Here is a 22,171-nt window from a genome sequence, read left to right as displayed (position 1 = left end):
ACAACACACTAACACGCGAACATGGTCCACAATCGCTTATCAGTTATCGGTATCGGTGCATTCAGTTTTCGTAATTTCGATTTTCGTTCTTTCGTCTCGCGTCCTGCGTACGAGCTTGTTGTCGGCGTTATTGTCTCGTGTCCATAATATTATTATTCAATGCACGTGGTATCACCAAACCTAACCGTATCGACTATCTATCATTTTCCATTGAGCATTTTATTGTTAAATAATATATAGTCGTTATAATAATAATAATTATTATAACAGTCTTTATTATAATACTTTATTGTGACTGTCTTCATATTTGTGTCGAATTGTGTCTACATTAAAAATGGTAACTTAACTCCAAAAGGCGCGAGATATGAGGGAAAAAAATATCAGGAGTCTACTCAATCTAAAATCGTAGTTGAAAGTTATAATAGTACTACTATTAAACAGTGCAGTATTAACACGGTACATGAAGTACCACTAAAAAGAAAGAATCCAAAATCCAAACAGTTATTTCCATTTTATTAAATATTGAAAAATGTACCAATAGATCAATTGGTAAATTAAAAATGCCCCTGGTTCAAGGTAGGTGTACTGCAGATAGAGTATTAAAATGGGTGCTGAAGTATAGGAAACAAAATGTACTTTTGTACAGAACGATATATTTAAACATCTTAAAAAAATTATAAATAAGACATTACATCATAATAATGGGAAAAAAAAATAAAAAATATCTTGACCCTAATAAAAACTAATGATATCTCAACAAAAACACTACGTCAACTCCGTGTAAAAAAACGCTAAGTAAAAAAAAAAAAAAATATATAAATGTAATAAAATGTGTGATATAAGGTGGAATCTAAGTAAATAGTTTAATGAATAAAATGTATGTATAAATAATTAATTCAAATTTAATAAAAATTGGTTATTTATATTAATTTATAATATGAATTATTTTAACTCAAATTGATCCAATTTTGGTTTACTTGGCCGGAAGATTCAGTCTAAAAAATGTATAGCCAAGTACTAATAGTTTATGTAATAAATAATGAAAGCACCATTACAATAAATAAATTGTTTCCGGCTAAGTAAACCAAAATTGGATCAATTTGAGTTAAAATAATTCATATTATAAATTAATATAAATAACCAATTTTTATTAAATTTGAATTAATTATTTATACATACATTTTATTCATTAAACTATTTACTTAGATTCCACCTTATATCACACATTTTATTACATTTATATATTTTTTTTTTTTTTTACTTAGCGTTTTTTTACACGGAGTTGACGTAGTGTTTTTGTTGAGATATTTAATACAACACGTATCGACGCTACTTCCAGCGTTTACATACAATAATATCCCGTGACGCACAACCGGTTGTAGTACAATGCTACACATCCCACCCATCACGTGGTCTAGAAAAGGCACACAGAGTGCAGCTCATCTTCATTGTGGTAGCAGTTCCTTTCGTTTTCTAGTTCACATTTTTGCCTCATTCCTTGGGTAGACGTTTTCCTCGCCTGTTGTAGGCTCCTCACGTGCTCGTCGTAGTCGTTTTGATTTTATTTTGTTCGTCTAAATTAGTATTTTTTGACTTATTATTCACATAAACAGATGTGAATCGAAACCATCCACATATCAACAAAACGATGGCGTTTCTGGTGTGTATATTGGTATTACTTACCATAACTTCTCTCGAAGTGGCAGCTTTCCGGGACGAAAGAGGAAACAAGATAACAGATATGACACCACAAAAACATGCGGAATGTAAGTATACATAAATGTATAAACATAATATTTTCAAACAATTTCAATGGTGCAATGAAAGTATTGTTTATATATATATATATATTTTTTTTTGTTTATCATCTCTTTTTGAGGTGTCAAAAATGCATGGACTTTTTACTTTAATAACTTTTCTAGTATGAAAATTAAACTTATATTGATTGAATATTTGCTCTAAAATGAAAAAATTCTTGTAGTTTTCACAAGTGACGATAACCCTAACACTCCCCCCCCCCCCAAAAAAAAAAATATAGATAAAACTAATTTTTGGCGGTATCGATTTAATTTTAGAATCGTAAATTGTAATTAAAAAATTAATTACTGTAGACAATTTTCACAAATCTTTATATAATAATTTATCATACAAGATAAAATGTTTAAAATATTTTGGCTCTTTTTTTCTTAGCTATTAATAGAAGTTTTTAATTTAATTTTAGTTGTTTTTATTTAATCGCGATATGATATTGAAATGAATGAACCGATATCGATAACTGAAAACATATCATTGTGCATCACTAAAATTTAGGCAAATCATATGATATATACATTTGGAATTCGTATACGTAAATGGACATTAGTGTGTGTTTTCGAGAATCGTTGTTACACTGCGTCGGGCAACCGACGCCAGATGCACATTCACTCGTCACGCACACGCTGAAACTTCACAAAAATAAAATATGTTTTTGTTTACTTAACTATAAAATCTACAACAACCGGTATTAAATTAGTATCAGTATTGTGAGCGCAATTACTTTACGTGGATCCCTTTCGAAAGTATCGACTAATAACAGGTCGCTCTTAGCGCATTTCATTGTGCGCGAGACGGGTAAGCCTGAAACTCCAGATGTGCTAATATATGTACCTACATGTATAAATACGTTCATTAGTAACTAACATAATAATATAGACAATCAGTAGTCAGTAGATAGTAGATTATAATACGCTTAGAAATGTAATAAGTCTTGTCTTGTGTGTGTTGCAGATTTGGAAAGAATAAACGGCGTATATTGTCCACCACTTGGGCTAACAGATAAGTTTAATGTAACGATAATTGATGGAGAGTGGTCACGGATAAGTGGATGTGCTTATATTCAACCTTATCCTTCCGTAAGCCCTTCACAATTATTTCATTTGTGGCTGCGGCGTTCTCAAAACGGTAACGTCGGAAATTGCGCCAACCTGACGGGTAATAATCGTGAACAATTATTTCTATAATAGTATAATATACAATACAGTTTGATGGGGGGGGAGGGGGAGAGAGAGAGAGTGGATCACTGTCGGCTTTAAGGCTGGACTTAACGAGTTGAAAAGTTAAGTTTAGTTAGGTACATAACGAACAACTATTTTTAGAAGTAGTTTCTAATTTCACGTTTTATATTTTTTCCTGTCTTATGCCGGGTCCACACAGAGACGACGAAAGTAAAACAAAACAAAAACTGTGTTTTTCGACAAAATCAAAACAATTTTGTTTTTTCCAACAAATTGTTCGTATTTTGAAAAACAAAGTCGTGTTCCGAGCGGTGTCGGTAAACATCAAAAGGTTTTGGTTTTGTTGTTGTTTTTGCGAACACTGTCGAACGTGTGTGGACATGTTTTCAAAACAACCAACAGGCAATATTTTTTATCGGGATTTCGCGGGCAGTACCAATTTGGTTATTAATAAATATATATATATTCATTATATAACTAAAACATCTTTTAATCGTATCATTTATTTTTTTACTTTGTAACTGTAGGTGAATATACCCAGCACCCAACATTAATAAATCTTCATCATTTTCAATATCTCTTTTCAATTTCCACATTTTCACTCGGAGTAAAAAAATGTAAAAAAAACTTGTAAGTACGAAGAGTTTAGAAAGCTAAAACTCTTAAGACAGACTGAATGACCACGGATGAACGAAATAAAACGACGAGTTTATATTTCTGTATGGATAGTTGAAAACAAAAACAAAACACGAACAAATGTTTGAATTTTGTTCATGTTTTGTTTTATTTTTACTCAACTCAGTATGGACACATGTTTTGTTTGAGTTTTATTTTTTTCAAACTTCAAAAAGAAGGGTTTGAGTTTGGTTTTTGTTTTGTTTCTGTGTCGTCTATGTGTGGACCCGGCATTACATACCTATAGTAACTTATAAGTAAATTAATTGTAAAGTTAATTAAATTTTTTTCCATGTAAAACTGTATTATATGCCTTATGGATTTAAAATATATTTTGTTTTGTAATAATAAAAATTATTTAATAATATTAAATAATATGTTTAGACAACTACTAAATTGTACTGACAATGTGTTTTGTACCATTTATGGACAATGGACTTTATAATAGTGATAAAAATAGAGTATAAAAATAAACTATGGTTAACAGAGTTTTAAATGTTTGAATTTATTGCCATAGGTACATGTAATATGATTATAATTTTTAGGTGTAGCAGTCCTTACGTTTCCTGAAAAAGAAAACATTTTAAATTTAGATACAGAATATACTTATTTAAAATGATTTTTCAGTTAACGTAAGACCTGTTACACCTAAAACAAAAAACTTAAATGTATGATAGCAATAAATGGATCATTTAAAAACAGTTAACTCTAAATTTGTTATTATTTCATTGTTTTTATTAGTAAAACTGAAGTAATTAGTCTCATAGAGAAAATAAATAACTACCACCACTGTTTATTTTGTAGTGCTCTCATACAAACCATTTTTTATTAGTTATTGACTAGAATATAAAAAAGCAAGAGTGCTTAATAAACGCAAATATTACGTGACGTATTGATTCCTACTCGTATGATAAATTTGCGAAAAATACATTTAAAGATACTTTTACATTCAAGATAATATTCTAAAAATAACTTGAATAAATTCGTATTTTGAAGATCGAAAACTAATTTCAAAAAAATCTTTATTTAGCCATCAAAATGCGTTTGCGTAGATTAGTGTCCTCATTCACTTCAGAAACACAATATAGACAATCGCGTCCAATTCCAAATGTACCTATGCTAAACACTCACTTAAAATCTTCATTTCTACATAAATACGAATCATAATATATGTGTGGTCTATTGGTATGTAAACTGTATGCAGTGTGTGTTATTATTAAACACAATCATAGTCAGAAATAGGATATACCTATTTTATATTTAATTAAAATAAAATCCAATTACAATTAAACAGCTTTAATTTGTTTTAGATTTTTAGAACCGTAAATTAATAAAGCCATGGTACAAGCTTAAAATTCTTATAAACGACTTAAAAAGTGGTTTGTAGTTACCAATTATTAGTATAAATTAAAAAAAAAAATTATTTTATACCTATATAAAATGATAATCTTAGTAGGAACCTAAAAGTTGAATGATTTATGTTTTTATAACTAATGTCTGATTAAGTACAGATTGTTTCTAAATCACCGCAATAATCTTGATAAGTTTTGAAAAATATTAAAATAGTACCTATTGTTGTTGTCAGATATGGATCACTTCATATTCGAGTGTTTATCAAAAAAACACTTGGAGATTAATGAAGAGATGACTGGCAAGGGCTGGCAGTATGCATCGCTATATCAACATTCACTATTCGAACATTATACGCGAGCCGTACTGAATGAATCCAGATTAGGCTACAGATGTGCCGTGAGTATTCTATGTAGTATATGTTCACATGTTATTTAATTTCCTACATTATCGCAGTAGACAATTATTCCTAAAATAACCTATTGTATTTTCAATTTTGATTAATTTTCTTTATGTGAAACTGTTTCTATTTCCGTTCGAAATACAGTTGTACAATACAGTTCCCGACACTCCGGGTGTGATATTGATGGTCATAGGCCATAACACGAATGTAGATCAACACGCGAAGTGCGCCGATCTATTTAAAAGTCTGGAATATGGGCCCAATGTTCCTGAGTGGCTACCACAATGGCCCGATGGATCGATGATTCTTCTTTTGGATAAAGAAGAGATCGAAGTTCCGTCGAGGAAGCGGTCAGTGTTACATGACGGCAGCTGCAGGTTAGATACATTTAAGCGACTACGCATATCGTTATGATTATGTTTAATTAGCACACTATTTGTTAGTCTGATAGGACTTATAATTTATAGGACATTTAAAAAAAAGTCCCAAGCTTTTTAATGACCTTATTTACTATCTGATATTACCGGGCTGAGTAAACAATCGCTAGATTAATTATAAAACACGAACAATTTAATAAAGCGTAAATTATCTAAAATGAAATAGTTTTTTAAGGGACAGTTAGAACCATTTATTATTAGTAGCCATGTGTTTAACGTCTATTACTAGACAATTTTATAACTGCCATATTCCTGTACGGAGACCCATTTTACTTATGTATCATAACGATGAAATGCGATTTTCCTTATAATATTACAAAAATGAGAATAGTAAATTTAAATGCATTGTTTAGGTTTCCAAATTGGTCTCAAGGTCTATGGTCAAACTTACAAGTATATGGAAATGTGGCGTACTATGCAGACATCATCACCGAGGAAGACATCGTTTATGGTAATCAGCAAAATGAATCTTCAGAGTCGACCACGATAGAGAGTCACCATCAAGATGCCCAGGCTAATAACTCTTATAATTACAATAAAAATCAGGAAAATATCCAATGTGTGACACGTGGTTCCACACAGCAACAACAACGTGAAATTACGAAATTCAAATGGCGTTGTATTACGTCTGTTTATAATGATGAAAAACAACCGCACAAAACTGGAGCAAAGTTCCTTACTTACGGTGGCCGTATTATGGGAAAAAATGTACTAAATAGCAATGATAAAAAGTGAGTTAACGTTTTACAACTTATTCTGGAGGTACAAATCATAAATGTTTTTAATGAATACTATGTATTTAATGTCTACACCTAAATTGTTTTAATAGTAACGAACAAAACTCAGATACGTTAGTTGACGTTATGGAAAACACTACGATGCCGTACGGATGCTTGTGGTTAGAAACTAGAGGCCGAAACATTTTTTATTCCATCATAAGTAAATATTAGTTATCTTAGCTATTTATTTTAATTTTAGCATTATGGAGTATATACTATTAATAAGAAATAGTGAAAAATTAATCTAAATGAAAATATTGTTATTGTGTATATAGAATATAATAATGTACAATATAGGTACTTAGGCGCGTAAAAGTTTCAAAACCTAACAAAAAAATATGATTGAATTATAATAAAATAACTAAAATTTTCATTCTTTGTAGAAATATAAAATTCCATGCAAATTTTATCTTCAAATTAAAAAAAAAGTTGGTGATGATATACCTAATTATTTAGTTTTAGATATTTAAGTTTCAGTATGAACTACCTACCTACTTATGAGAAATATTGTATTCAATTTCCAAGTCTTAAGGGGCTTGACGACTTTTTTTTTTGCTTGAAAACATTTCTTACAAGAAAAACTGCCATGCCTCATAGAGCTATTAAATGCTTCTTAAAAAAAATATGCTTAGGTATCTTTTGAATTTTTAAATGGTTATAATAACAACTTACGAGCAACCTTGTATTATATGTTCAAGCTTTATAACTAAGCAACAAAATGTATATCTTTATTTTATATTTATAAAGAAAAAAATAATAGGAAAAAGTAATGTACCTAAAAAGATGTCAATAATGTTTATAAATAGGTTAAAAATGGTTTAATTTTTTTTTTTTTAAAAACCATGTATAAGAAATAATAATAACACATATTGTGCTTTTTTTTTCATGTATCTACTCGTATGTTTATTCGCTTTTGAAATATAACATGATAAAATTCATTACTTTATGAATGAATATTCTATAATCTTATATCATCAACATCTAAACTTTATTCCCTTAAATAAAATATTTTTGAAATTACAATCTTTTTTGATTTTTAATCCAGCAATAGTAATTGATGAGGAACTTTTTATTAAATTTCAAAATATTAGGTATGAAAATTAAAAAGTTTATATATTCAACTACAAAATGATTTGAAAATTTTCAAAATTCTGATGAACTTTTTCAAAGTCTTATCTTTTAACGCCCATAATAGTATTTTTAATTTTCACAAGACGGATTGACAAATTTTTGATAACCATTAATAAAAACTAAAAACATTTTTTCATATATAAAATGATATTACAAACTAATAACATAATTTGATTCCAAAATTCTACAAATATTCATTTTTGAGTTATAACAAAAAGAGAAAATTTTTTTTTTGATTACACTGATAATTATCTACTTTTCTATTAGAATCCATCATTAAAGATCAAAACTTTTTTTTTAATTATGTATCATGCATACATTTATTACATTATATAGATAAAAAACACACGTTGCAAAAATAAATAAAAGTATAATACAAATGTAATACAAATGTAATTTATAAATTTTTAGGAACAGGCATGCCAGATAAATATCAGAGTATTGAAAACTTCGCACAGCAACTTTGTGCAGAAAAGAGGAATTCTAGCAGAGATGGCAATTTGGAGAATCAGAAAATTCTTTGTGCAAGTCGCCCACACATATCAAAATAAGGATGTTCTGTGTTTACAGTTTACTAAATATTTCTAACAATACTATACCTACTATAAATTGAAATTAAAACAACATGTTTTTTTTTTGTCAAAAATCTATTGATAAAAATATTATTATAATAATTAATAAGTAACTATTATTAAAAAACATTATTTAATCCGATGGCATACTATGTATTTTTAACATTTAATAAAAACAAGTATTTTTAGATTCATAAAAAAGTTATTTTCTTAGAACTATTATGTTACTTATAAAATGCAATCTATGTTACAATATTTTTCAAGATAGATGTTATAATATTGTAAGAATATTTTAAAACTGATAGGTATTAGAAAAATTATGATTTAAATAATATATTTCATTAAATTTTGCTAGTCATAATCTATTGGATCAGAAATAACGGAGAACTGTAAACTTTTGAAAAAAATTATTCATATAGTACAGTAGTAGACATTCAACACGTCATGATAACATCTATAAATATATAGTATTTTTGATGTGTAAACGTCAATGAGCTATACGTTTCTTCCTCCCCTAAAAATTTAAGGCTGTCATTATTATTCCATTTAACCAAATGAAAATAAATAACGCATTATGATCTGCGTCAGAGTTTGCTAATGAGACGAATGGATTTTCATTGAACGGATCTGTAGTTTAAATTGCCTATATTTGCCCCTTTTCTGATGACTATATTATTTAAAATTTATTATATATGGTAATTAATAGTAGAGTTGTGACTATACGAGTTTGTAATGCTAATTATTATGTATCAAAATGCTAAATATGTAAATGAAACGAAACATTATTCATAATATGATGCTGCATACCCAGATAGCATTTTCCTAATGTTAATATTTAATTAATAACATTTGTTCATTATTAATGTTACATTATGAAAAAAATGATAATACAACATCAAATAGTAGTTTTACGAAATAATAATTTGGATATATTAATTATATGATATCATTAACCAAATAATTAAATAATATTCTGAATATATTATTAAAATGTTATCAAAAATGTAATGATAAAATAAAATTTCGAGTTTAATAATATTGTATTATAAGAGTTGTATTGTTTTAAGAATATTTTGAATGTGTTAACAATAAGACATCATAAACAAAATAATACCATAATATTCTGTACAAATTATTATTATGCTATTTAAATATAATTATTTATATATTATATATAATATAATAATACTATTTTACTAAATTGTATATATTTAATAATATACTCATATTATTAATCATTATATTAAATATGAAATTGGTTAAAATAAAAATTGACGACGGCTTTATATTAATCATCCGATAGCTCCCTAAAACTGTATGAAAAAAATTAATACCTATAACACAATTATTAAAGTAATTAGATAGGTAATTAGCAATATAAATATATATAGTTGTATAGTGTGGGATGTCATCATAGATGAGGTACCTACATATATATTATTATTACCTATATTATATAGTAATTGATTGTAAAAACGATTTATACTTAATAATATTATACCTAGAATTTATGTATGTAGTATATATATTATGTTATTATACTTGGAAGTTGGAACACGGAATTTTAGAGAGGTATTTTTTAAGTTAACTAGTTTTTTCGAATTATTGAGGTTTTCGAGCTGTCAAAAGTCCACAACATATTATAATAATACCTTTATGGCTATATATATATATGTTATTAAGATTATATATTAAGACAATTCGATACCGTTATTGTCTGTCTTTGTCTAACACATGCGCGTGACATAGGATTTTAGACGTGTTTTTGCCCGTTGGATATAATGAAGCCACAATAATTCTTAATACAGATTTAAATTTGTTGTCAAGACTATTTGAGATCGACTTTTCCACATTTTAAGAATTGTCTCCCAAATTCCAATAAATGTTTTGTTCAAAAATAGTAATTAAAAAATTGTTTTAACATTTTTGTTGAAGTTAATATCAAAAATGTAGAAAAGTCGATTACAAGTAGATTTGACGACAAATTCAAATCTATTTTTATAATTCTTATCGCGTCACTATATCTATCGGTACGTTTGAAAAAAAACACAGTTAAAATCCTATCACGCGCATGTGTTAGACAAAGACAGAAAATCATGGTAATCGAATCCTTTTAACATAATAATATATAATATAGTACTATAAATTATAATATAATATTATATACTATTTTAAATACGTGGTTATTACAAATTAATAATTGAGCTCTTATATAGGTATATGGTAGTGGTGGTAAACTGCTAATAATATTTTTAACAACTGCTATTGCTATTGCTATTGAAAAATAGCAATGAAAAATAGCTGCTATTGCTATTTTTTAACATGGTGAAGGAAATTACTGCTAAAACACCCGGGTAGAAAAAGTATCAGCAAATAGCAGTCAATATTTTAAGTAAATAAACGTTTTAACTGCTATAGCAGTTTTATTTGTATGCGTTGAGCGTTCATCATTCCAATATTCCATAGTATAAATTATGTATAAATAAATCTAACTAGTAAATATTCGAAGATCAAAACAGATATTACTGATATTAGTTTAATTATAGACTCGAGATACTGTAAATAGCGTAAATATAACAATAAAAATGATAATTTAAATATTCAATATAAATAAAAATAGACATATTATACCCCTCGCACACATACAAAGAAATCACAGGAACTCGTGTATACTGTAATTACTAATTGTGCTGTTAGTCGTAACTCTAGGGCTATAGGCTGAAGTAATTATTTATTTATTTAAAAGTTCCTAGTCAAAAAAAATGAACAAAAAATTAAGTAATGTGTGGTCTCACTTCACGGTAATTGAAAATACTACGTTTGCAAAATGTGATATTTGCAAACGTAAGTATTCATATAAAACTAGTATAACAAATTTAAAAACTCACTTGGCTAGTGCACATTGGATACAAATAAATGCATCAAAAGTAAGTAATTAAAAAGTTGATTAATTTTTTTCAATTTATTGACTGGGGGAGGACAACATTTTGGAAAACCTACATCAATAGAAGAGATTGAGATGTTGAAAACCTGATTCCAAACACCAAAATATTTTTAAATAATAAACATAAACTTAATAGAACACATGTCACATATAACTTCATATAACTTTATAGCACAATTGTTTTTGGTATTTATTAATAATTAGTTATAATTAAGTCAATCTTTTATAAAAGTCCTTGATACCTTTATAACTAAAAATTTGCTACTGCACATAGTAGTCTATAAAATCATTTTAATATTTTGTGTTTTAAAAATATTTAATTTAAATGGTTTAAACTTTTATAGAACATATTATAATATTTTAATATTCTTTTAAGCTTTCAGTCTAAATATTGCACATAAAATAAGTAGCTATAAATCTAAAAAATTTTTATTGTTTAAAATTGATACTTATTATACTTTGAAAATAGTAACAAAATTGATGGTTAAGACATAAAAGTGTATTATTATTTATTATACTTAAAAGTTAAAATTTTTAAATTTTTATTATTGCTAGATAGTAGATAGTCTGTTTTATAGCAGCTTAGTAGCAATAAAACTTAAGACCAAACGAAAGATTATTAAAAGTTCCTCCCAAGAAGTTTACTGTTTATTGTAATGCTTAACTTTTCTATAAATTATTAAACATATATCTAGTTTGAAGTTTCTTTATATAGCTAAATAGGTATATAAAATAATTTATGAAACTCTATTGTAATATAATATGATGTGTTTATCCTATTTTGGTTTGTAATCTAAAATTAAACCAATAAAGTAAATAATTAGTTGTTTAGAAAATTGTATATTAGGCATATTAAAAAAAAACATTCTGTCTCTAAAAAGAGTACATTTAAATCTAGTTTTAGTAAGTTATTAGTTATGAAAAATTGACAAATCTATTTTCAGGGGTGCCTCCAAATTATAGTTTATTATATTATTATAGTTTATATTATTATTATTACACACTATGGCACCACAAAACCTAGTTGAGGCACTATACCAACGTTTATGTATATATAAATTATAAGTATAAATATTAAATAATATTTTTTAATATGATTAGTTTTTACTCTATCAATTAGCAAGTCCCAGTAATGTGTTTAAAATATTATAATAATAATAAATAAATTGTAAAAAAGTAAATTATGTTTAAAAATATATAATCAAATAATTAAATAGACTTCAATGACAAAAACCATAGTTTATCTATCTCTTAAAATTTTAATCATACAGACTTAATAACTTATTTTATTCAATTGTAATAGTCGATTGTAAATGAAGAAATTATAGATCAACCAGAACCTGTAAATGCAAATAAAACCACTATTGATGAATCTTCAACTGCTACAACGTACCCAGGGCCATCATCATCAAGCAGTAAAAATAATGAAGAACCTCAAACTCAAATTGGAACACGTAAGCGAAAACAAGCAAATATTGCAGGCTACATTCCACAAAAAATGACAATAGATGTGCAAAAAAAAATTGACAGTTCTCTCATGAAAATATTTTACAAAGATTTTCAACCGTTCAGTGTAGTTGAAGATAAAGGTTTTTCAGAATTTGTCAAGACATTAAATCCATCATATAAACTTCCTGACCGTCGTTCGATATCTAAGACTCATATACCATCTTTATACCAAAAATGTTTACAGGAAACTAAAGACTTATTGGCTAATGAACTTATATCTGCTTGTCTTACTACTGACTGTTGGACTTCAAGATCCAATGATGGTTATATCGCAATAACAATACATTTTATAGATACTACATTTAAATTAAGATCTGTATTGTTAGGTTGTTTAAATTTCAATGATCATCATACTAGTCATAATTTAAGTACAAAGATTAAAGAAATATTGATTGATTGGAATTTAGAAAATAAAATTATCTTTTCTGTGCCTGATAATGCCAACAACATTAAAAGAGCTTTAACTATATTGCAACTAAAAAATTTCGGTTGTTTTGCCCACACCATGAACCTAATAGTTCAATCAGCTTTAACATTGGAAAAAGACTTAATAGAAAAAGTAAAAAATATTGTTTCACGGTTTCGAAGGAGTACTAATGCTAGTCAACAATTATTAACTTGTCAAATTAACAGTGGAATGAAAGATCCTAAAAAACTTATACAAGACATTTGTACCCGATGGAACTCTACATATTACATGTTGGATCGATTCGTTGAGTTAGAAATATACATAAGAAGCACTTTAGGACTTATAGATAACCCCCCTGAATCATTAACTCCTGAGGAATGGACTGTGGTGAAAGAACTTATTCAAATATTAAAACCTTTTGAAGAAGCTACCAAAGCTGTTAGCGGTGAAAAATATATGACTGCTTCTATTATAATTATTATTGCAGAAGGGCTACAAAATGTTTGTAATGAAATGCTGAAGAAAGATTTTTCAATTCGAGTAAAGAGTGTTTTAAAAAAATTAGTAAGTGAAATGGTTAACAAAGATAGATGGGGAAATATTGAACAGAGCAAAACTTTACGTTGTTGTACTTTCCTGGATCCTAGGTTCAAAGATGTTTTGTTTTCCACTTCAATTAAACAATGGACTAAAAATGATATTACCGAACAGGTGTCTAGAATTATATCTGAAGAAAGGTCAACTTGTATTCAAAATGTAATAACACCTAACATTCAAGAAACTGAAACTACGGAAATGTTAAGAGACAATGCTAAAAATGAGTTATCAATCTGGAAAACAATCGATGAAAAAGTTGCTAAAGTACAACCAACAGGAACATCTACGTCTCGATCTATAATAGAAATTCAAAGATATCTTGAAGAACCTGTTCAAAACAGAACTTGTGACGCTTTGCAATGGTGGGCAAAAAATAGCTACAACTATCCATATTTGAGCCAGTTGGCAAGAAAACAACTTTGTTGTTTAGGTACTTCAGTGCCATGTGAACGTGTTTTTTCTAAGGCTGGTTTGCTTATAACTGATCGTCGATGTTCTCTAAGTAAAAAAAAAGTTGAAATGTTGTTATTCCTGAACCAAAATGCATAATTATTAATTAACTACTTTTTAGACTATTCAATAAGTATTTCAATTTGTATCGTTTTATGTTAATTTTACCAGGTATAGGTACTATGATTATTTTTAATTTTAATTCAAATTTCAAATTCAAATACAAAAAGAAAATTGTATGTTTACTTCATATTAATCAGTAATCACTCTTTAATTAAACAAGAATATAAATATTTAAATACTATTTTAATGTTTATTATGTTTTTTTATTTGTGGTACCTAACACCACAGGGCACAGATTAAGTAAATACAGATTAAGTAATTTACTTAATCTGTGCTAACACCAAGTCACCAACACGATAACATCAGTATAATATAGTAAATAGTAATCACTCACGATATCATGATAATTGATAACAACAATTTACGGTTTAACAGTGTGACAAAGTGAGTAATTTAATAATATAATAACATATATATTATATTTGCACTTTAGCTCTATCTAATAAATAGCAATAGTTGGCAGCAGATAAAATAATAATAATATATATTATATAAACTAGCAATAGCAGCTACTTATTAATTTGTTTAGCAACCTGCTATTGCTAATAGAAAATAGCAGTGCTATTTACTGCTACTGCTATTATCATACCACCACTAGTATATGGGCTATGAATTATGATACAGGTACACACCTAGCGTTTTAGACGCGGCGTTCGAACGCTTAAAATTGAACATGCGTCTACCTATGGCCATATTCACAACAGGGGAAAAACCACGCGTCCGAACGCATCGATACGCGCTGGTTTAATTTTGAGCGTTTTGTACGCTGCGGTTTTTGAACGCTAGGTGTGTAACCAGCTTAAACGCCGCCGTGTAGCCAGTGACCGTCTATCAGTGGCGGCTCGTGTATATGTACACAAGTGCACGTACACTACCTACCCAAACTCAAGAAAAATTGAAAACAAGTCATAACAATACTACTAAATACCTGTAGTGTTATTAAGATTATTTTTCAAAATATAAAAATAAAAATTCAGAATATTATGAATTTATGAAAATAATATAATATTTGGATTGGGTTTTTTCGAAGGCCAAACAATCGGGTGGTTATCCGCGACGGAACGGTATCGGTGAGTATTATAATATAGTGGTGCTGGTGCAGTTGTGCACACTAACACTATCGCACAGTGTAAAAATTAAAACAAATTGAAACACGCAACCCGCGTCCTCTGTGCACATAATATGTTTATATAGTTGTTATCAGCGAATTATTTTCGGCATCGCCGCGACGTTTGTCATTGAATAAAAATAGAATTAAGATAACGAACGATGATGGTTTTACTTCGATTTAGGATTTTCCCAGAAATAACCCATGTTGTGTGCTGTGCACCAGCTAGGCAGCTAGTCAACATATTTTGTTGTTATTTGTTCCTCTGCCATAGACGACAGCCCCATGCACACTCCACACTCCACCTTGCTCAATACTAGTGTCATTGGACGTTATAGTGTTACAATTAAATATTAATACAAGACGTCTAGCTAGTACTGTTGTGCGTAGACGCGTAGTGTCGTAACCCGTGAGGTTGACGTTGTACAGTTTTTAGTTTTATCTGTTGTGGTTGTGCAGTAAACAATTTAATAATATTATACTTGACTGCTTCTTCGGTAAGTAATTTTATGTTATTATCCACAATTTTTAATTTTTTGATACACACTATATTCAGGGATGTATTGGTAATTAATGACTTGAGTATACGCCATATTTTCAAGGTAGGATTAAGAATCTATTGGGTCCCGGGGCTGAAATTACATATGACACTTTTGACAAAACATGCTTTACAAAGCCGCTCGCTACGCTCGCAGAAAGATACATCTTCCTAACTTTTTCACAAATTAACAATTGCATTATAAAATTATAAAATTAATAGGTATATGTAAATTATATCTATAAAACTACTAATTGTAGTATAAGTAAATAAATAATATCATTAACTATTGGTGATATTATTGATATTTGATATCAAAGAAAATATTAAATAGGTAACAGTAAAATGTGTCTTTTCTACCTTAGTGCTTTTGTAGATATTTACTTATTTATTTATTATTATTTTTATTTACCTATTTACTTGTACCTATATTTACTATTTAGCTGTTTTTGTTGATAAACAAAAAAATGTTTTTAATATTTAGAAAAACTATATTTTATTTTTTAAATCGCTGAAAAATGTTTCTTCACTTTGGTACTTGAGAGGGCCCTGGCCCTTAGGGCTTTCACCTTAGCTAGACCCCCCTTAATCTGGCCTTATATTTTTATAAAAATATGTATAAACAATTTAAACAAATTATATTAGATATTATAATGGATTATACCACGGTCTTAGACTATAGACTATACAAGTATACCGTATAACAAGCTGATAAAGTGATAAATGATATATTTTAATATTTAATCATAAAGACATAAAATATTATTTTTTATGTTATACACTTATACAGTAGAATTTAAAAAGCCAATTTTAAATCTTCAAAAACTATTAGCTTAGCCCTAACCGTTTACTTGCCGTATACTCAACATTTACCCACCGTATACTTATAAAATGAATATTTTTTTCACGTATACGCATTTCTTTGTAAATATTGTTATTCCCCGTATACGCTTCAATACATCCCTGACTATATTTAAATACAATTTATTGTAATTAGTAAAGATTAGTAATCTTTTAAATGTTTTATGTATTATTTAATGAATAGCTCGATTATTATATATAACAACCTAATATAAAATATAAATATTAAGTTTAATATTTAGTTATAAACTAATAACGTAAATGCCTACCTACTTGAATATCATTTGCATTATCCATCAGTATGTAAATATGTAACTATAACTATAGGTATTTTATTTTAAGTAGTACATGTGATTATATAATTATTATTATTGTAATAAAGTAAAGGTAAACTATACATTAACCTACATAATATCATGTTGGTAAAATAGAATAATATAGACATCATTTATTTAAACATTCCGTTCAAATTGTCTACCCGTGTTATAGTTTAATATAGCTCATACACTATCACAGAATTACCTAAACAGTAAATAGGTAACTAAGTTAAGAAAGGAACTTTTATTTTTATTCAATTTTAGATTAATTATAGTAGTATGTTGTAAAAAATGTTATAACATTTAACAATTAAATATGTATTATAAAGTATAATATTATATAGGTAAATGTAATATTTAAAAATAAGATAATTTTCAATTAAATTCATTTTAGGTACCAAACATAAATTAAAATTAAATATAAATTAATCTACTTATATACAAAATATATATAAAAGTGTACCTATTATAATTATATCATTCATGTTGATGAGGCTCATTCAGTAATAATACTACTTATATATCAATGTATTTTTTATTATCATTTGGTTACCTAGGTTAAGATGTCTTACAAAAAAAAATATTGTCTAAGTGACCGGTCAAAAAGAAGAAGGGTACAAGAGGAAGTAGAATTTCCTATGGAATTAGCTAACATAAAAAGAAATTCAACATCCCATTTAGTTATTGAAAGCAATTTACCGAAACCAGAGAATATACTTGCCACTAGTACAACTAGTGTGTTAACTTCCTTGACAAGCATTGGTTCTGTCTTAACATGTAATGTTAACACAAACGAAAAAGAATATTTTGAAGAATTGAGACATTCTTCATCGTCAACTTCATTGTCAACTTCATCTTCTGATGAAGAAATTGAAGATGTAGCTTATTTTAATGATGGTTGTTGATCAGTTATCATATTTTAGTACTTTAATTGGTCAGTGGGCAGTTTCATTTAATATTTCTCAAAATGCACTCAATGCATTATTAAAATTATTAAAACAGCATAAATGTTTTGAAGCATTACCTATTGATTCAAGAACCATTTTAAATAAAAACAAATTAAATACTTCAAATTGTCGTGTCGTGGAGCCTGGCAAATATTATCATTTCGGTATTCTGAATGGAATTAAACAAAATATGCCCGATTGTATTAACGAAAATGAAATGATTCAGATTGTTGTTGGAATTGATGGTTTGCCAATTTTTAAAAGTAGCCCTGAACAATTTTGGCCTATCCTAGCGTATATCCGACCTAATAACACAGAAGTATTTCCAGTTGGGATTTATTGTGGGAAAGTAAAACCCATAGATAGTAATGAATTCCTAAAAGAATTTGTTGATGAAGCAAAATATGATGTGAACTTTTCGTATATAAATATAAATATATACGACACATAGCCATATTATCAAGACCAAATACAGGCAAAGATCGTTCAGTTTCGTGGAGACGGCCAATATGACAGCGGGTGGCCATATATTGTTGTGAAAACGTATAGGCATGCATTGCTGTAAAACTTACGTTTTGGGTGGTCTCCGGTTCTTGGAAACAACAATCATTTGAAATACACAATTGAGCTCACAGGGCACAAAATTATACAATGAATGTATTGTCTGTTGAACGGAGACTTACTGGTCGACCAGCTGTCATTCCAGGAGGTTATTTTTAAGAGCCTCAATCAATATTTAATACTGTTTACAATAAAAATAAAAATGATATATAGTATACAAATTTGGCACAGGTTTTTATTTTGCACCTTCGTTGAAATGCGTTTTATTTTTGATATTATTGAATATTTTTTTATTTTTAAACCATGCATATTTGCACCATATAAACCGTTCTTTTAACGATTCTCAATTACCTATATTATAGTATATAGTTCCACCGAGGCACTAAATCATATAGATATAATAACAGTTAATAGGTAGGTAATTTTTAATATTTTGTATTTGATAAAACAACTATTATTATACGGCTATATAACATTTAATAGGTAGTAGTAACACTGCATTAAATATTAATATTTACACAAAATAGGTTCAATGTACTCTACATGACTTTTGTTACTTTTAAATTGCGCCGAAGACAGTGTATGGTTTTCGTGTTTAATATTTTACAATACGTACATTTAAAATCAATTGATCAATTGTTATAATACCTTTAAATTTTTCCTTTTTTTCCACACACTCACACTCCCATATAATTTTGTTATGTATACATGAGGGCTCTCGTTTAGTCACATTAATAGTTCACAGAAAGCAGAATTAGTTAATCGTTGTGTAGACCTTCTAACTAAAACTGGAGTAACAATTGTCTCTCTTACGTTTGATGGATGCCCAACCAACATAAATATGGTCAAAATTCTTGGTTGTGGTTTGGATGCAGACAAATTCATATAAAATGCTGAATAAAGCTAAATATTTGAGACTCATGGATGTAAGTGATGGAGAATCGTCTTTACTTAATGAAAGTGAGTCAGTTGGTCAAAATGAAACTTTGCCAATGGAACAAAATATAAACAATGAAACCGACAATAATGTTTTTAAGTGGCCTCATGAGGCAATACTTTTTTTTATTGAGGAGTACAGAAAAATAACTGATGATTTTTATTCGGGTCGGATATCTCAAAAAAATAATTGGCTAAATATAGCTGAGGAATTATTGAAAAAGAAGCATCATGTTACTGGTCCACAATGCCTATTACAATACTATTACTATATAGTATATACTACATAATCAACTTTTATTTATTTAATTTGTTAATTGTAGTATAATTTGCAATTATAGGATGGTTTACCAGCAATCATATTTGTGATTGAACATAACCATATAGCTTAGGTTCTGCTGAAGCTTTATATTTTTTAAGACCAACCAATGAAATTAGAATTAAATTTGAAAATTATTTCAATGACGGTTTAGGTGAGTATTTTTCTCTTCTATGAATTATGATAAAAAATAGGTAATCAAAATATATTTATTTAACTGGAAGTTAATAATATAATATTTAACAGTTATATTTAGATACCGTATCCTCAGATATATGTTTATTGAAAACATTTAACTATTTAAATACCTATAAAAATAAATAATTAATCACAATGAATTAATAAAAATTGAAACTAACCGTTTTGCATGTTATAATACTATATTATTTTAGAGCTAATTAGTTAAATATTTTGAAAAATAAAAACAAGTACTTATGTGGCTGTGTACAATTACTCAGTCTCATATTATAAAATAATTTAATATAAAATTAGTTTTAAACTGTAATTTTAACTCATTTTTCACAACTGAGTGTTAGAGTTGTAAACAAAGTAGGTAAACAGTGGTGCAATTTGTTTACCTATGTTATAACATTTTTGTACATGGATAACTATTACACAAAAAACTGTAGTGATGTTGAATATGGTGTGCAAATTCTTAAAAAAAAAAAAGTATTGAATAAATTACATTTTTTCAATATACAAATTATGTATTTATTACCTATAGGCATATCAGAGTCTATAAGTATACATGGAACTAAATTGGAATTAGAATATGGTATAAATTCTGAAGAACTAGCTGATGCAATTAACCCTAAGTATAGGACTGTTCGTCATTGGCATGACACTTGGACATTAAATAACCTTGGATCTTCTACTGAATTTGGTGTATTACAGGTATGCATATTAATAACTATAAATTTCAGTTTAGTTTAATTTAACCTTAAAATAAAATATAGGTATAGGTATAACCTAATATATTAATGATTTAAATTAATCATTAATTATACTAAAAACATTAAAAATAACAATGTATGGTAAAGCATGTCAAAACTTCAGCTTATAGTTATAAAAATCAAGTAAAATTGAAAATATTAAAACAATTTTTTTTTAAATTTTGCCTTTGTTATAATATATTAAATAATATAATATAATATCATAACCATTATGATAGAGACCTCAGGACCACGGTTAAAGTTATGTTATATTTATATTTTCTTTTAAGGAATAAAGCAATATTGATATTTTTTTTAAGTATCATATTATTCAAATGTCAACATAGTATGTATATAATTTTATAATTTATTGAACTTAAATGGGTCTATTCATAGGCGCCAAGTACATGGGTGCTCGGGTGCTCGAGCACCCATTGAAAATATTCATTGGGTGCGGAGCACCCAATATAATTAAAATAGGTAAACCGTTATCACCACGTTCATTGTATGATATCAGTGGCTACAAAGAAAAACCACAGGATATAAAAATCTATTTCATCTTTAATTCTGTGGCAAAACCTCGGAAGTCAAAATTAGAAAAAAAAAAATTGGGGGTGGGTACAACCCATTACTCCCTCCCCGCCAATGCTTGCGCCACTGTTGTTTTACATTGGTAAGAGCACCCAATAGCTTTTTGAAAACCTGGCGCCTATGGGTCTATTACAGTTTTACCAATCAATGGGGCACAAAATTTCCTACAAAATCGACTATTTACATCAAAATGACCAAAAATGGACTTGAACCCTTCTCCAAAACACCGTCCAATTGTATTATTGTCTCCACCAATTTTGATCAATTTAAGAAATTAATTAAAATTATTGTTATAGGTAGTTTTAATAAATTAAATAACAATTATTTTTATATAATTATATATAACAATAAGTTTTCTAAGTTTTCTTATATAGTTATATTCTTATTGTGTATACATTTTCATAAAAGTAAAATATGTAATTTTACTCAATTGTTACTTCATCAATTTATATTAATATTGTTTGAATATAAAAATAAGTTTTTATACTATTTTTAGTACATAATTTAAATCTGCTGATATTTTTAAATTTTTACAAAGACTAATATTAAAAATGTAAAATTCCCTGATCCCCATCACAAGTCTTACTTAAAGGGATCAGGAATCGAATAATATTAATAGATATGTCTCCATAACAATTTATGATGTAGTACCTATTCTATTAATTAAATCCAAAAATAATGTTAACCAT

At 27.7% G+C, this 22,171-nt stretch overlaps 2 protein-coding genes and 1 pseudogene across 2 annotated transcripts; all 3 read left to right on the top strand.

Annotated features, from left to right (window-relative positions):
* LOC149061806 (uncharacterized) overlaps positions 1-22,171 on the top strand; it is a 340,578-nt pseudogene that overhangs the window by 5,596 nt on the left and 312,811 nt on the right.
* Positions 1,416-8,476, top strand: LOC149061835 (uncharacterized). Its single transcript, XM_089218099.1, has 7 exons — positions 1,416-1,766; positions 2,767-2,970; positions 5,254-5,417; positions 5,566-5,798; positions 6,212-6,589; positions 6,688-6,797; positions 8,180-8,476. Exons 1-7 carry the CDS (start codon positions 1,649-1,651, stop codon positions 8,317-8,319), a joined length of 1,347 nt encoding a protein of 448 aa, XP_089074225.1. The 5' UTR covers positions 1,416-1,648; the 3' UTR covers positions 8,320-8,476.
* LOC149061834 (uncharacterized) lies at positions 18,032-19,593 on the top strand. Its single transcript, XM_089221168.1, has 2 exons — positions 18,032-18,563; positions 19,443-19,593. Exons 1-2 carry the CDS (start codon positions 18,088-18,090, stop codon positions 19,591-19,593), a joined length of 627 nt encoding a protein of 208 aa, XP_089077294.1. The 5' UTR covers positions 18,032-18,087.

Source organism: Diuraphis noxia, unplaced genomic scaffold (assembly GCF_037042655.1).
Source record: "Diuraphis noxia isolate RWA-SAM2 unplaced genomic scaffold, SU_Dnox_SAM2 contig0001, whole genome shotgun sequence".
NCBI lineage: Eukaryota > Metazoa > Arthropoda > Insecta > Hemiptera > Aphididae > Diuraphis > Diuraphis noxia.
Note: the sequence above shows the minus strand (reverse complement) of the source record. Positions and strands in the feature narration are given on the sequence as shown.